This window comes from Equus caballus, chromosome 5 (assembly GCF_041296265.1).
Source record: "Equus caballus isolate H_3958 breed thoroughbred chromosome 5, TB-T2T, whole genome shotgun sequence".
Lineage (NCBI taxonomy): Eukaryota > Metazoa > Chordata > Mammalia > Perissodactyla > Equidae > Equus > Equus caballus.
In genome coordinates, this window is record NC_091688.1 from 10593866 (window position 1) to 10609174 (window position 15309).

The 15309-nt window shown below is 46.1% G+C and overlaps 1 protein-coding gene across 12 annotated transcripts in view; it reads left to right on the forward strand.

Moving 5' to 3' along the window:
• Positions 1 to 14638, forward strand: part of TNN (tenascin N) — a 104391-nt gene extending 89753 nt beyond the window's left edge. For all 12 annotated transcript variants that reach the window (XM_023640584.2, XM_023640587.2, XM_070267723.1 and 9 more), the window contains 4 exons: positions 4172 to 4268; positions 5091 to 5258; positions 11484 to 11647; positions 13740 to 14638. In XM_023640584.2, coding sequence (XP_023496352.2) covers positions 4172 to 4268; positions 5091 to 5258; positions 11484 to 11647; positions 13740 to 13880 — 570 coding nt within the window. In that variant the 3' untranslated portion in view covers positions 13881 to 14638. The remainder of the gene's footprint in view (positions 1 to 4171; positions 4269 to 5090; positions 5259 to 11483; positions 11648 to 13739) is intronic.
• The last annotated feature ends 671 nt before the right edge of the window (positions 14639 to 15309 follow it).

The following is a 15309-nucleotide window of genomic DNA, read 5'->3' on the forward strand; positions in this document are numbered from 1 at the left end:
GTACCGTCTATTGTGGCCTTTTTGAAAGTCAACCTTGCACAGGAAAGGAGACATTTGTCTAGAGCGATCTTTGGAAAACAACCTGCCAGTCTACCTGCCTGGGAATACCCATGATTTATTTCACAAACATTTATTGAGTGCCTGCTATGTGTCCCGCACTCTTTTATATATTCAAGAACCAGCAGTGAACCAAACAAAATCCCTGCTGTCCAGGAGCTTGCCTTCTCCATCCCTCCCATGCAAATGCCCCTGACTAGAACACAGAGGTCAGTTCCAGAATAAAAAACATCACCCTCGTTCTAACCAATCCTGGTCCCCGACCCCATCCCAAGTCTTGTTTCCTGACCCCGACTCCTGAAGGAATACATGAACTGAGATTCTGTAGGATTCTCCTCAAAGCCACCACCCTCCGGAAACCATGTGGAGTCCTGAAAACATCTCCAAATCTTTTACAGACAGTTTCTGTGTTTTTTGGGTTCTACAGTCTTTTGTCACGGAAAGATGACCTTAGTATATTGCTCATTTTTGAACTGAGCTTGTAAAATCCTTTTAAGGAAGTTCTTCTCCATCCCAGGCAGCAGGAGACCAATTTCATTAACAGGCCAGAGGAACTCTGCCCGGAGGCAACTGAGGCCGTGGGGGGAGGCTGGAAGAAGACATCAGAGGACACGTAAATGTCTCAGATATTTCCATCTTTGTTTCCCATCTTGCGTGTCTTAAGGACCATATTAGAGGCTCTCCAGACATTTAAAGGAGATTTTCAATTTTTTCTCCCGATTTAGTCATTCAGGACATTGAGTGAGTTCTAGAATGCAATAACAGTTCTGGAGTGTAGAACTAGGCTGAAAGATATTTTCTTCTTCTTGAGACTTATTTGCTAAGGGGCTTTTGTTATCCAAAATAGTTCATCATAAGATGTTTTCACCTTGTAGAGTGGGAACGGACTAGATTCTGAATGAGTTGATTAAGACTGCCTGATCAAGATGTTCAAATGATCCCTGGTGGTTAGTTCACTTGGAATCTGATATAATAAAATGCAAACTAACATTTATTGAGATAAAATAATAACTTATTATATCTGTATGTGCCAGACTCTGGCCTCCATACATTATGATTTATTATGATTAGTGACCTTGCTGAAGCCTCGATTTAAGAGCATGACAAATGGGCTATTAACTAAATCTTGATCTAATAGTTTAGAGAAGTGAGGCTTGTCACGGTTAACTAACTTGCCCAAGGACACAGCTAGTAAGTGTAGAGCTGGCCCTAAACAGTGATGCGAAGAGCATCAGCACCATTTTTTGGAGTTTCCCTGGCCAAGTTGAAACATTATTTAAAAAAAAAAATCAGGCAGAAAGCTCCTCTCACGCTTCGACACTATGTTCATTGATTAGAGATGGAGACCAAATGCCTTGGTAATGTGTCTGTCCTAGGACGGCAGGATTGGATTTGAGCCTGACCTCGTATCGTAACTAATTACGTAGTGGAAAAGTAATTTGATGCGACGTGTATGGAGCTGAACACTGGTGCCACATCCATGCTAGGATTCCACTGTCCGTGATACAGGAAGAGTCCCAGGGAAGGGACGGGAACAGGCGCCATGCTAAGGATTTATCAGTTCGTCTCAGAATCTTAAGAAATGCTTTTTGGAAAATAGACTCAGCAGAGCTGGTATTTTCACATTTTCTGACGGAAAGATGAGATCACTGTTTTCTCCTTGCATCAGCCACTAAATAATTAGCTGTCTGACTCTGGCTAATTTCTTTACTGAACCTTCACATCTGTAAAATGGCATCATATATGCCTACCCTGGAGCCAGCACTTAACGAATGCTCAATAAACTATTGTTATATAAGTGAATAAATGAATAAGGAAATGAAGGAAGCCACGAGAGGAATAGGACATCTCTAAAAATGGACACTTGAGCAAAGGGGAAAGGGAACAACAATATGAATGCAGTGTCATTGTTTGCCGTGGTCCTTCCAAAGGTCCGTTCAGCAGCTCTTTTCCATTATGGAACATCTTTAATGTACCGTCTCCTTTAGTCCTCCCAGCACCTCTGAGTTAGACACTTCCTTCCTGCTTCTAACCCTGTTTGACAGGGAGCTGACTGAGGCTGAGGAATAGAAACGGCTGAGGAGGCCGTAGCCTGACTCTCAGAGCCCGGGCCTCTCCCTTGCCCATTGATGCCTCTGTTCAGCGCTTCTGGGCCAGCAAACGTGGATGGGTGGTGCTTTGGAAAAAGTGAGATGTGAGCGCCCTTGTGGAGCTCTCACACTGTCGCTCTCTCCTCCCTCCCTGTCTCTTCCCAGGGAAAAATGTAAAGAACGCACAAATATTAGGAGGTTTACCTTACCAAATTCAAGATAATGTGTTTTACTTCAAGGCGCATGCTGTGGCGCAGGGTGGAAAGGAGGGAGATGGGATTTTGTGTTGGGGCTTCTGCATTTGAATGAATATGAAGGAAAGTAAGTAGAAAGATGCAGTTCCAGCTTTCTAGAATTCCAGGATCGTCACTCAGTTAGCTAGGAAGGCATGTCACTTGGCTCTCAAGGTCATGAGGAATTATATGTAGTATCAGTCCCAATAGTACTTATAAGTGTGTTTAGCTTTTAGGGACTTCATATAAAAGAATCTTATTTCTCTGACTGGAACTTCCTTCTCCGAATAGAGGGGGTTTGGAAATGAAAGCAGCCCATGCTCTCATGAAATAGTCCCCAGCTGTCTCCAGTTTCTCACTTTTTACTCACTCTTCAACCATTCCAGTTTGGCTTCTGCCCTCATCTCTCGCTAACACAGCCTTTGTTAAAGTCACCAGTGATTCTGTGTCACTAAATTCTATGGACAGTTTAGGCCTCATGTTGACCTCTCTTCAGCACTTGATCCTGTTGACCGCACCTTTTTCTTTGTGGCCTTTGTGATTCCACATTTTCTTTGTTGTCCTTCTTCATCTCTAGTGGCTGTTCTCTCTCCTTAATGTACTCATCTTTCTCCCTGGGACTGTGATACATTGGGGGTCTTCAAGGCTTGATTCTAGGCCATTTTCTCTTTTCAGTTCCTATTTTCTTCCTAGATGGCCTCATCTTTCCAATGGCTTCATTTGACTCTCTATGTCCCAGTGGTTCTCTGTATTAGTTAGGCTAAAATGGGCTACATTGTGGTAACAAACCAACCCCAAATGCCAGTGATTTAACATGGAGGAGTCAGGCTGGCCTGGTGGCATAGTGGTTAAGTTTGCGCACTCTGCTTTGGTGACCCAGGGTTCATGGGTTCAGATCCTGGGCACAGACCTACATATCGCTCATCAAGCCATGCTGTGGTGGCATCCCACATAGAAGAACTAGAGGGACTTACAACTAGGATATACAACTGTGCACTGGGGCTTTGGGGAGGAAAAAAAAAGAAGAAGATTGGCAACAGGTTTTAGCTCAGGGGCAATCTTTAAAAAAAAAAATAGTTTTTTTTCTCACGTGTGCAAAGTTTTCTGTGGGTTTGGCCGTCACTTCTAAGTGGTGACTCAGGAATTCAGGCTGATTCCAACTTATGGCTCTGTCCTGTCAACATGTGGCTTTCGCTGAGGCACTGTGGCATGTGGCACTGGCAGAGAGAGCTTGGAGAACCCCTCCCCCTCCAGTGCTCTCACTTACAATCCTTTGGCTAGAACGAGTCACATGGCTTATTGCACATTAACTGCAAGAGATGTTGAAAGAGGCTATGTTCCTGTGTTCCTGGGGAGAGGAGAGTGAAATGGGACTTGGAGAACACCTGGCATCATCTAAGACCCACTCTCACCTTGGTTAGTCTAGCCTAGCTCTCTCTAGCCCTTACAGTCAACTGCTCCCATGGCATCTTCATTTACCAAGATACCTCAGAAGTGACTCACACTTACCATGTCCCCACTGAGCCTGTGATGCACTCATTAAACCTGTCCTCTCTCAGAGCCCTGCTCTCAGTGAAGAGCCGTCCAGAACTGCAAGCCAAGACCACAAGAATCATTCTTAACTTCCTCCTGTCTTTCAGTTTCACTTTCAATCTATTACCACATCTGTCAATTTTACCTTCTATCCACTTCTCTCTACTTTTAAAGCAGCCTCCCGTCCAACCTACCATCCTCTTTCACTCAGTCACATCTTCAGGTGTGTCAGAGTGAAATGTCCCTCTCCCTTTGCAGGTCTTCCAGAGGCGGAACACCGGGCAGTTGGATTTCTTCAAGCGCTGGCGGGCCTACGTGGAAGGCTTTGGGGACCCCATGAAGGAATTCTGGCTTGGTATGATCTCCGAGAATCCGGGAGGGCTGGGTTGTGGAGAGGTGATTTCCCCCTTGAAAAACTGGTCAGGCAGCTTGAGGAAGCTCACCACATTCAGGAAGAGGTCCAAGTGACAGGGACACTCTGAGGAACCTGTCGACCAGGGTGTTGGTGGGAAGGTTCTTATGTGCTCTGGGCTTCTGAAAAGGTGGAACTGTCACCAGTGGTCTTTATGCTGTATCTAAGCCCCATAGGATCTGCCTGGAGCCTGAACTTCTTAGAAACCACAGGAGAAGAAAAATGGTTGATTGATGGAGATGCTGGGCCACTATTGGGAGGTCATACTAGTAGTCCCTGGAATTCTGCTGGTTCTGCCAGTCATTATGGGCATCAGTTTTTCCCTTTTCCTTCTCTATTCTGGAGCAGATTTTCATAGTGTGTGAGGTAACAAAAAGCATCAATTGGGAAATGAAGAATTAAAAAATCGTAATAGAATAGATAGATGTTTATGGTTTGCTTGGTCCAAAATCCCTTAAGAGACCTTGATAAAGAGAACTGCTAATGCTTTAGAGAGATGGAGTCAATGGGGGTAGCTTCATCCCGGGATTACTCCCCACTGCTCCCCCCTAGAGGACGAGGTTTCCATACTCATTAGCATGACTGTGCAAAAGAGATAATAGGACGAGAGAATGAGCCCCTAAAAGAGAAAGTGTGTGGAAGGCCCCCATTCACAGCAGAGGAAAAGGCTAAGGTGACTTTTGGTGCTGAAAGTCTCAGATGCCAATGGTGAGTGCTCACACACATTGATTGATTGGTTATTAGAATTCCATCCCTTCTTTTTAGGACTTGACAAGCTACACAATCTCACCACTGGCACTCCTACCCGGTATGAGGTGAGAGTGGACTTACAGACTGCCAATGAGTCTGCCTATGCCATATATGATTTCTTCCAAGTGGCTTCCAGCAAGGAGCGGTTCAAGCTCACGGTTGGGAAATACAGAGGCACAGCAGGTGAGAAGTAACATTTCCTTACAGCTGGGGTCTCTTGCTCTCTGGGTGTCTAAGCATTGGTTTGCCACATGCCATGGATCTGGGTGATGGAATATTGTTCTGCGAAGGTGAATTGTCCTCACAATTGAGACCCTGCTCCCTGCGGGGGGGGGTGGGGGTAAACAGAGTCATTCAAGCAATCCTTCACCGTCATAAAATTGGAACTTTTGTACATTTTACATCGATCCCCCTCCTCTTATACTTCCCAGATTCAGGCTGTTGCACATTAGCTGAGAAACCCACATTCTGAATGATTTCATGGTGCCTGCCCACCTTTCGTTTGGCTTTAGCAGTGTGGCTGCCATCCTTGCACAGCAGTGTGTGTTGTGTCATTATTAAAATATTTTGTGGTACTTTGCCATGAATAAAGACAGAAAAATGAAAGTGGTGATTCAAACAATTAGAAGTATAGGTCTCGTTAACTTCATACAAATGTGACAACACAGGAATTAGCGGTTCCGTGGAAAGCAGGGCCTCGATTAGCTGCTCACTGGATTTAAGCCAGTTGATTGTGTGTTCAGTTGTGAAGGAAAAGAACAAAATTAAGCAACGTGGCAGAAAAGCTGGGATTATACCATTGAGTATTTAAGAGGGGAAGGGTGGTTATTGTTTTAATATTACATTTTAAACCTATATTTACAGTTTTTAAAACCCTAACAAATAAGTCTGTTGTTTGACTTTGCATGTTTTTGACTTTGGTGTAACTATGTAGGAATGTGTTTCCAGCCAAAATGACTGACAGTATAAGACATGGTCTCTCCCCTTAGACTCAAGCATGAATAGATAAGTAATAATATAAGGCAACTTTTGCAGAGAGTCAGATAAATGGTAAGGAGAATAAAGAATGACAGGAGTGTGGAGAAGGTGGGCACACTGAGGACTGGGGCCAATGAAGGGAGCTTCCTTCAGGAAGCTGGAGTTGGGTCTGAAAGGGTAGAACTTGGATGACGGGAAAGGAAGGGGCTCCCCAGGCCTGGGGGAGTTCGGGGGGCTGGGGAGCAAGGACTGAGCTCAGGCAAGGAAATTGGGGTGCACTCTTGAAGCCTTGCAGGCCTTCTCAAAATTGTCTGCTCAAGGACTCTGAACAGCATAAAGCTGCGAACAGACACCATGATCTAAAGTGGCCAACTGCTAATGCAAATTTTTTCAGGTCTTATAATTTAATTTTTAGAAAAATCACATGAAGTTTGCATTGCTCTTGTTGCCCAGTGCTTAGCATGGAGCCTGGCGCAGAGTAGGTGAGTTTAAAATATAATATTGCTAGCAAGACCTTTCTATATAATCTTATGGATGCTTTGTATTGTAAAGAATAGTCCCTGAGATGCAAATAGCTTCCACAGGCGTCAGTGAAGGGTGAGTTTGGTGACATGGTGACACAGAGGGAGACAAAGCACCTACTAGAGAGAGAGGAGTTTGGGTAGCAGACATGGAGAACTGTTCAAGGGTTCCGACTAGGTGCTGGGTGGGGAAAAGTGTGCAAAGAATTGTTTCAGGGAAAAAACATCCTTGGAAAAAAAGATACTGCACTGCCTGCACCGCTGGGGACTGTCAGTTCTTCCCTCAGTGTGCTGGGTCTCCATAGGCTGGGAACAGGCTGGGCAACCCTTTTGTACTTTACAGACAGCTTCTAGACGTACAGTGTACTGTGCTACATCCACTCAGAGTATAATAAAGTAAAATCCACTCAAAGCACGAAAGTCAGGCATAGGAATAAGGCAGTTAAACACAATTGAGAAACACAGCTGGACATTCGTATGTCTTATTATAAGGATATTAACTGGATGAGGGGGATTTAAAGACGCCATTTTGTAGGATTAAGCACTCTGCCTACCTCTGCGCCCCCCAGCCCCCCGCCCCCGCCCATGAGATCAGACATCTTTGCTGATGGCTGATTCCACGATCTTCCAACACTTAGGTGTAAGGGGGACGCACATTGCAGTCTCTCCTAGACCCCTTGGGCCTCCTCCGGCTCTGGTCTCAGTATATAGGGTCATCCCTTTTCTTTCCAATACCCTGTCTACTACTGACCACAGCCATGAGTCAGCCTTCCTTTCTGAGGCTAAAGAGTCCCGATCTTCAGAGACTCCATCCATGGACCTTCCCCAGACAAGATGTGGAGTTGGGGTGTTTCCCTTTGGTGCCTGTGTCCCACATCTCTCCCTGAAACCCAGTGCCCTCACCGGCCTCCTGGGTGGGCACCTCACTCAGACCTGCCTTCCTAGGCTTCCCATTCCCCTTTCCTCTGCCATTCACATGTAGCTTTTCTGACGCTCGTCTTAAAATAACCCAGTCAATGAACTGATGCTAATGGGAAAATGAGTGAAAGGGAGTCAACATACTCGTGAATTAATGGGATTCTCTTCCTAGGTACTCTATTTGCATTTTAACTGTGATTAACAGATAATTCTCTTCCGAGGTTGTTCAGGCCTGACAGTGGGGAGATATTTTTTAAGGAAGCCTTGAGAGACTTTCAAATCAGGTAGCATTTGGGCAGCGATCTAGTCTGCCATGTGTACTAGCCTTCTGAATTCTGAATTGCACTGACATGGTTAGGGAGCTTTAGTGTTCCTTATATATGCTGATTGGTCCCTGAGGAGGATTTTGAAATTTAGGGAGCTTCTGGCTACTCATGTCCTAAATGGTGAGTTTCTGTTCAGAGGACATGGCATTCAAATAGAAGGTGAACATTTTGATATCTCCATGCACAAGCCAGCTCTTCTCAGCTTTTAATTGCATTATAGCTCTGATTAGAACAGGAGATGTGGAGCCCTGGTGGAAATGCGTGGTTTAACACTTGTCCCCTACTCAGACTATCCAGGTGGACCCTCAACTTTTACTTTCACTGAAGTCCTATCAGTAAGCCCATTGTGCTGCCATGAAGGAAACTCCAGCCAGGCAGTGCTGTGTAAGTTCAGCATCTGATTACGAATGTTGGAGTGGGGCAGGAAGGACATTTTATGAGCTCTACCTTCAAAATGCTATTCATCTCTTCAGAGATTAAAATGAAAACATAAATAGATGTTTGGAATGGAGCAGTATGACTTCTACAGGCTGACCCATCATTTACAGCTGATTCTGAGTCCCACCTGCAGGAGACAGCACTGCTCAACCAGGGATGGGTCCACCCCTGGGTGGGGGGACTTGGCAATGTGACTGAAGGTCTCTGCCAGCATTTTGTGGGCTGGGGCCGGGGAGGCCAAATATCCATACTGAAGAATTGTTCTACCCCAAATGCCAGCACCCTTCTTGCTTTGAGTGGATTCTTAAATACTGGTACTTAAAAAAAAGAGAGAGAGAAAAATTGTTGGGTACGTGGACAAAAGGGATAGCTAGAGATGGCACAAATCACTCTTTCATTGGCCTATTCCTGGTCCCAGGAGAGAAGATGTTCAAGGTCCAGACACATGGTCCTGTGGCTGTGTGACTTATAGGGGATATGATGTCAGTGATGTCTTCTGGTCTGAGATGGCTCAGTGGCCTGGGTCATCTTTCCTGTCTCAGGAAGTGCTGGAGGAGGAAGTGCTTAGAGTGACATTTTGGTGAGATGGGTGATGACCTTTTGCGGGCCTGTCACCAACCCCTCCCACGCACTCCCTGAGAAGAACCAGCTTCCCACCCAAAGTCATTATGGTAGAAGTGGGGCGCTTATCTCTCACCTAGATTTTCTCCTAAAATGCCAGTAGAAGGGAGGGAGTCTAACCACCACTGGCTCTTCCACCTTATCTTACTTAGGGGGATAAGCTTAATAAATCAGAAAACTGTCTCAGCTGGGGCCTGATGACCAGAGGAGAGTTATTTTTTGATTTATGAGCACAGTCACTATCTCTACCCAGAACATCAGTATGGCTTCTGTTTCTAGAAGGTAGAAAATCCATCTGCAGAAAAAAACTCCCACCCTTAGGCTGAAACCTGCTTCCCCTTTCTTTATCCCAGTGTCCAGGGATAGATAACCACAGCCAATCTTTAAGAAACATCCTCTGCACAGATTCTTAGGAAGCAGCGGTGGGAACTTGAAATGCAAGTTAGATGAGCTGTGCACTTTGAGAGAGCATTACTCAGGGAGCCCTTGCATGTTATTTAGAGCTGTAGTTAACTGTCTGCAAGAACTCTGAATGGAGGAGGAAATGTGTGTGAATAAAGTGACAGTTTGCCTGTCTTTGATCAGAGACAACTAATGGGGGCAGAGTGTTTTGCTGTGTCTGAGAGGAAAGGCCTTTATCACCCTCTTCTCACTCCTCCTGCTTTTGCTGCTTGAGGCAGAGAAGGGCCAAGGGCCGCTGTGGGAGCTCCCAAGTCAGAGGGACAAACTGGGACCTTCCCCTTACACAATGTGTGTCAACTCTTTCTATATCTGCCCCTACCACTCTCAACTATGAATAAACGCTGGGAACAGCGGCAGGGCATTGTCTGAGACAGCACCGGAAGGGCACAGGGTGGTGCAAAGAGACGGGCGGGGTTCTGCTGTGTCGTACATGGTGTTGCTAGGAGTCAGAGTCTACTCCACAGCACTAACAACAACAACTACCTCCGACTAAGTTCTTGGGAGCAAGGACTTCCTCTGTTTGCATTCCCAGAGCCTAGCATGGTGCTGGGCCATAATGTAGCAGGTGTTTCTGATGTCTCCTCAATAAATGAATGAAATTGCAGAACAAAAGTTCCCAAACTTCAGCTTGCATCAGAAGGGCACAGATTGCAGGGAACTCCCCCAGAGTTTCCGGTTCGGTAGGTCTGGAGTGGGGCCTGAGGATGTGCGTTTCTCCCAAGTTCCCAGATGATGCTGATGCTGCTGGTCCAGGGGCCCCACTTGGAGAACCATTGTTGTAGACGGCCAGAGAAAGCTCGCTCTCACTAGCATAACTGAAGCCCTCTGTTGAAATAAAGGAAGCCGCAGGCAAATCAGTGTATCAGAAGGAACCCAGGACTTGGCATCTGAGGACTGAGATTGGAGTCCTGGCTCTGCTGTTTGTGGGCTGTGAGACCTTGACAGGTCCCTAGAGTCTAGCCTCGGGGAGTTTGTTTCCTGGTGGGACTGAAGGCTGCCTGACCCACCTGGCAGGCATGTCATGGGATCAAATGAGAATATCTATGTGAAGATGATGGGTAGACTCAGAGATCAGATGTAAATGTAAGTACTGTTATTGTAGGAACAGAGCTTGATTAAGCTCGTGATTGATATGGGCACTTAGTGCCTTTTATGAGCTGAGTTAAAAAGCAAACTTATAAAAGGATGACAAATATGATGGGGGAAATAGGAGAAATAATTACAGCAGATTTTCAGACAGGATGTAACGAAGTGCTAAATTATATATATGCGTCCAGAGCACTCTAGAAGTTCAGGTGTGTGTGTTAGGAGGGTATGTGGGAGGATTAATAAGGGGAGTCTTCCTCAGCAGTGGGATCCAGTGGGCTTTGAGCAATGGTTAGGATTTGGACTGAGGCAGGGCAGAGAGAAGTCGGTGAGCAGAAGCATGGAAGGTGGACCTGTCCACTCCACAAGTGGAGAGTGCCTGTGGGGACAGTGGGCTATGAGATTGTGCAAAGGGAACAGCCGAGTTACAGGCCCGCAAAGCAAGGAGCAATAATTCAACTCCATGTGGTGGGAAGTAGAACATTAGGCCTGAGATGATGAAAATGGATGTTTAAGCTTCAGAAGGGCTAGGAAGGCCCAAAGAGAAGAGAACAGGCTTAGGGTGGCAGCTGTGGGAGTAGGGGTATACATGAGTGACCTGCAGAAAAAAGAGCTTGATAAAGGGGTACAACAGGATTCTCAAACATGACTCAGGGGTTTCAAGTCTGGGTGGCTGGGAGGATGGTCAAGCAGAGAGGGAGATTGAGAGAGGGGGGTTAGCTTGTGTGAGGGATGGTCAGGTACTATCGGGAGAGTTGATGAGTTTGGTTTTAGGTATTTGAATATTTCACATGACTGTGAAACTTCTAAAGAAAAATGCCATTAAGGCTCTTGGATAAACAGGCCTAAAGTTTGGGTGACAGGTCAGGAAAGAGAATATTTTCATCTGTACCATGTTCTCCTCTTGGCCGTTTCGAGAGAGGAGTGACTGCCTGTGACATAATTCGCCGGATCCTTGGTGTTTTCATGCCTGGAGATTTTCCTGCTGAGTCCTCTTGGGCCAGAGTATGATCAGTGGTGAAATTTGCATCTCACCTTTCATCTCTTCTCTCCTGCAGGGGACGCTCTTTCTTACCACAATGGATGGAAGTTTACCACTTTTGACAGAGACAACGATATCGCCCTCAGCAACTGTGCCCTGACACATCATGGCGGCTGGTGGTACAAGAACTGCCACTTGGCCAACCCCAATGGCAGATATGGGGAGACCAAGCATAGTGAGGTAGGTGACAGGCAAACATCTTTTTTGTCCCAGGCTCTTCCCACATTGATTTCCCAAAGGGGACACCCTCCTGGTTGGTTTGGCTGCCCCTCTCCTTCCGATGCTTGCTGTCAGGGCAGTAGAGCTTCTCTTCCAGGTTCCATGGCCTCAAGGTCAAGGCACTCCCTGTCCATCTGCTGAGACCCCTCCCCACTCTGCATTCCCACCAGTGCTGCTCACTTACTTAGTGCAGGTGGGTGGGAGCTCAGGCTGCCCACTGCTGAATAGAGACAGAGATGTGGTCACACACCATCTCACTTTACTACTGCACACGTGAGCCCTGTCTCATTCAGCTTGGGCTGCTATAACAGATTACTATAGACTGAGTGGCTGAACAAGAGACATTTATTACTCACAGTTCTGGAGGCTAGGAAGTCCTAGATCAAGATACCAGCAGATTCGGTTCCTAGTGAGAGCTTTCTTTCTGGCTTGTAGACAGCTGCCTTCTCACTGTGTCCTCACATGGTGGAGAGAGAGCTCTGGTCTCTCTTCCTCTTCTTATAAGGGCACTAATCCCATCATGGGGGCTGTACCTTCATGATTTCATCTAACCCTCATTACCTCCCAAAGGCCGCACCTCCAAATGCCATCACATTGGGGGTTAGGGCTTCACCATATGCGTTTTAGGAGGACCCAAACCTTCCATCCATAACAGACACTTCATAATTCTTTCTAGTTGTTCTCCCAGTTAAACCAGAGTGATTTCTCTCAAGTCCTTTGATCACCAGGAAAATAGTCTTTCGTGCCTTAGGTCAGACCCACCCTTGGATCCACTCCATCCAAAGCCACCTACAGTCTGCCCAGAGCATTATGCTGAACCGTCTCTCCATTTCAGAAGTGTGCACACGGGGCTGAGCGTTCTCCAGGGCTCCTTTCCCCTCCGTTGCTCTGAAACTTTCTTACAGTGATTCCTTGAACCTCTATGACCTGTGAATATCATCTTGACTCCTTGCCAGCTACCGGGCAACTCCTGCCTGCTCCCTCACAGCTTCTTGAAAATTGCATCTTTGTTCATACTCATCATTAATCCATCCCCTCTGTGAGCTCCCCGAGTCCCCATCCTGGGTTTCTAATTTCCCATCCTGGGTCCTGATCCTAGCCTTCATGAAGCCACCTCTCCCCAGAACTCACCTCCTGCCAATATTACTGTAAATATTAGCACCTCTAAAGTCCAGGTACCTTTTGATTACTTTGGTCCTGACCAACAGTGGGGGCTCCTAATCCTTATATGGTTTCTCAAAGGGAAGAAGAAATTTGCCCCCAGGGAAGCCCGGGAGGGTGGGCCCATGAATCCTGGTGGCAGCGTGTGGGCTGACTCAGGGAAGCCTGTGATCAGAGATCAGATATTTGAAATGAGCAGCCAGCGTGTCCTAAACCATCCCCATATTTGCTAATAAAAGACATTCATCTGGTTAATGTGCTTTTCACAGTCTGCAAGGCATTTAGCTTCTTGTTTATTATTTACTTCACAAATTAAAATATATAAAATTGGTCACTTGGGCTCTTTATTGGCCAGGTTGCAAGGTTATTAAGTGAATTAAATATTATTGCGCTCACCAGTCAAAAGACATAAAATGAAATTTAGCTTTCAGCAGGCTATTTGTTACCCCAGAGCTAATATCTAACCAGTCTAAATTGAAAATGATTTTACACAATTGGCCAATTAATATGTTTATTTTTGCCTTTAATTTTTTGGAAAAGCAAAGAGTGAGGCAAAGATAATGTGATCCTTGCTGGCCAGGTTGACCCTGTGTTATCTTTGCTGCAGCTCTGGCGTCACCCACCGCCTGGACTCACACCCCGCATCCTCCAACTGCTCGGGGCTTCCAGGTCACCTCAGCCTGTTTAACCACAGCTGACCAGCAGAGGGCACACGTTTCTAGATTCCACCCTCAATTCCCTTATCATACTATCCCAGTCACCACTTGTCTCTTTTTCTCTCCCCTAAGCAGACAGGGAGTGGTATTACTGGCAAAGAAGCTTTTCTTTGTGCCATAACTGATCTCACCCTCCTCCCAGGTGCCTTTTCTTGATCTTAGGTTTTTTTGTGCAGGGGGTGAACTGGGAGCCGTGGAAAGGACATGAATTCTCCATTCCTTATGTGGAGTTGAAAATCCGCCCTCATGGCTACAGTGGGGAGCATGTCCTGAACAGAAAGAAGCGGACACTAGGAGGAAAGACGAGAACAGTCTGATGGCCCATGTGAGAAATCGTCACACGAGATGACCGGTCCCGGGTTGGGGCTGCTTGAGCTTGGGGTAGGGTGGGTAGTGGTGACTGGCTTATGGACGCTTGAAGGACGCTCAGAGCCTCTAGTTTCTGAGATGGCTGGATAACCTGCAGGGCAAAGCGTGTCACCAAGCTTCAAACCAGAGAGGTTACCTTCTGTCACCTGCATTTTTGCCCATTATATTGGGGCCTGAAAAATTGACACAGTAGTAGTTGCACAGTGTGTATGGGAAAGACAGCACTGAAACTGTAAGGTTTTTCAGTCTATCTTCAGCAACAAATGTATAGGTTTAGGGCAAAAAAAAAAAAAAAAAAATCCAGCACTTCACCAATTGGAAATCTCTGGTAATTGGTATATATATATTTAAAGCTCTGTTAATACAAATCTTCTGTCTAGAAACAAGCACCAAAGAAGGGTTCTCTTTGATGACCAAGGGGCTGAGGTAGCCTGATGCTTGTTACCTCTGTTACCACTGGGTTTTGACAAAAAAGATGTAAATTTTCCCCTTTTAAAAAATTGCTGGTGTTATGAGGAAGAATAAAGGGAACCCAAAGGGACCAGGATGGATCCACATTTAGCTTAGTTCCGACTAGTATCCAGGCTGCTGGAAAACAAGGCTTCGTGTTATCGCTATTTTTAAGTGCCCCCTTTCCAGCTATTTGCATAATCTTTCATAGATCTGCATATGTTGTGAATAAATTCTCACTCGTTTCAACTTTAAATAATTTGACTCTCTTGGTAATTGGTTCCTCCCAAAGCCTCTTTCCAGTGTCTCCCTGTCATGGCGTCAGGTCCTCAGCCTCCCTCCTTTCCCGCGCCCACTCAGTTGGAGCCCTGGGTTTTCTGAAAGCTCTCAGCACTGCAGGCTCACTGTTTGAATGGGCACTCGGAGAGGTCAGATCCTTTCTGCTTGTTTTCCTGTCACTTTAGAAGGTTTTTCTGTAGCGAAGTCAGTGACCATTGAAGTAACTTAAATTCCTCTTCACAGAAAAAAGAAAATAATAAACCACGTGATTTAAAAAATTTTGCCTTGTGTTATTTTCCCCACGTAAGTGCACTTGAATTCTAAATTTAACCTAAGTGCAAATGAAGGTACAATTTATGCATTATAATGGAGTTTGGTTGGCTGTGGGCTCTTACGTGTGATGGCAAATAATGGCCTTGGGAACCGGGAGGAGTGAGTGAGTGGGAAGGAAGCCCAGCGCTCTGCGAGCTGCAGTCCCCTCCAGGACCGGAGGGCCAGTTACTGCCTCAGGTTCTCCAGGTCTTACCCCCGGCTGAGTGCCAAGCCATATTCTCGACAGTTTTTGTCAGCCTTCAAAGTTTTCAGCACCACTCCCCTTGCCCTCCTGCTGACACATGCACACTGAGCAATGCTGTGGTCCCTGCTAGA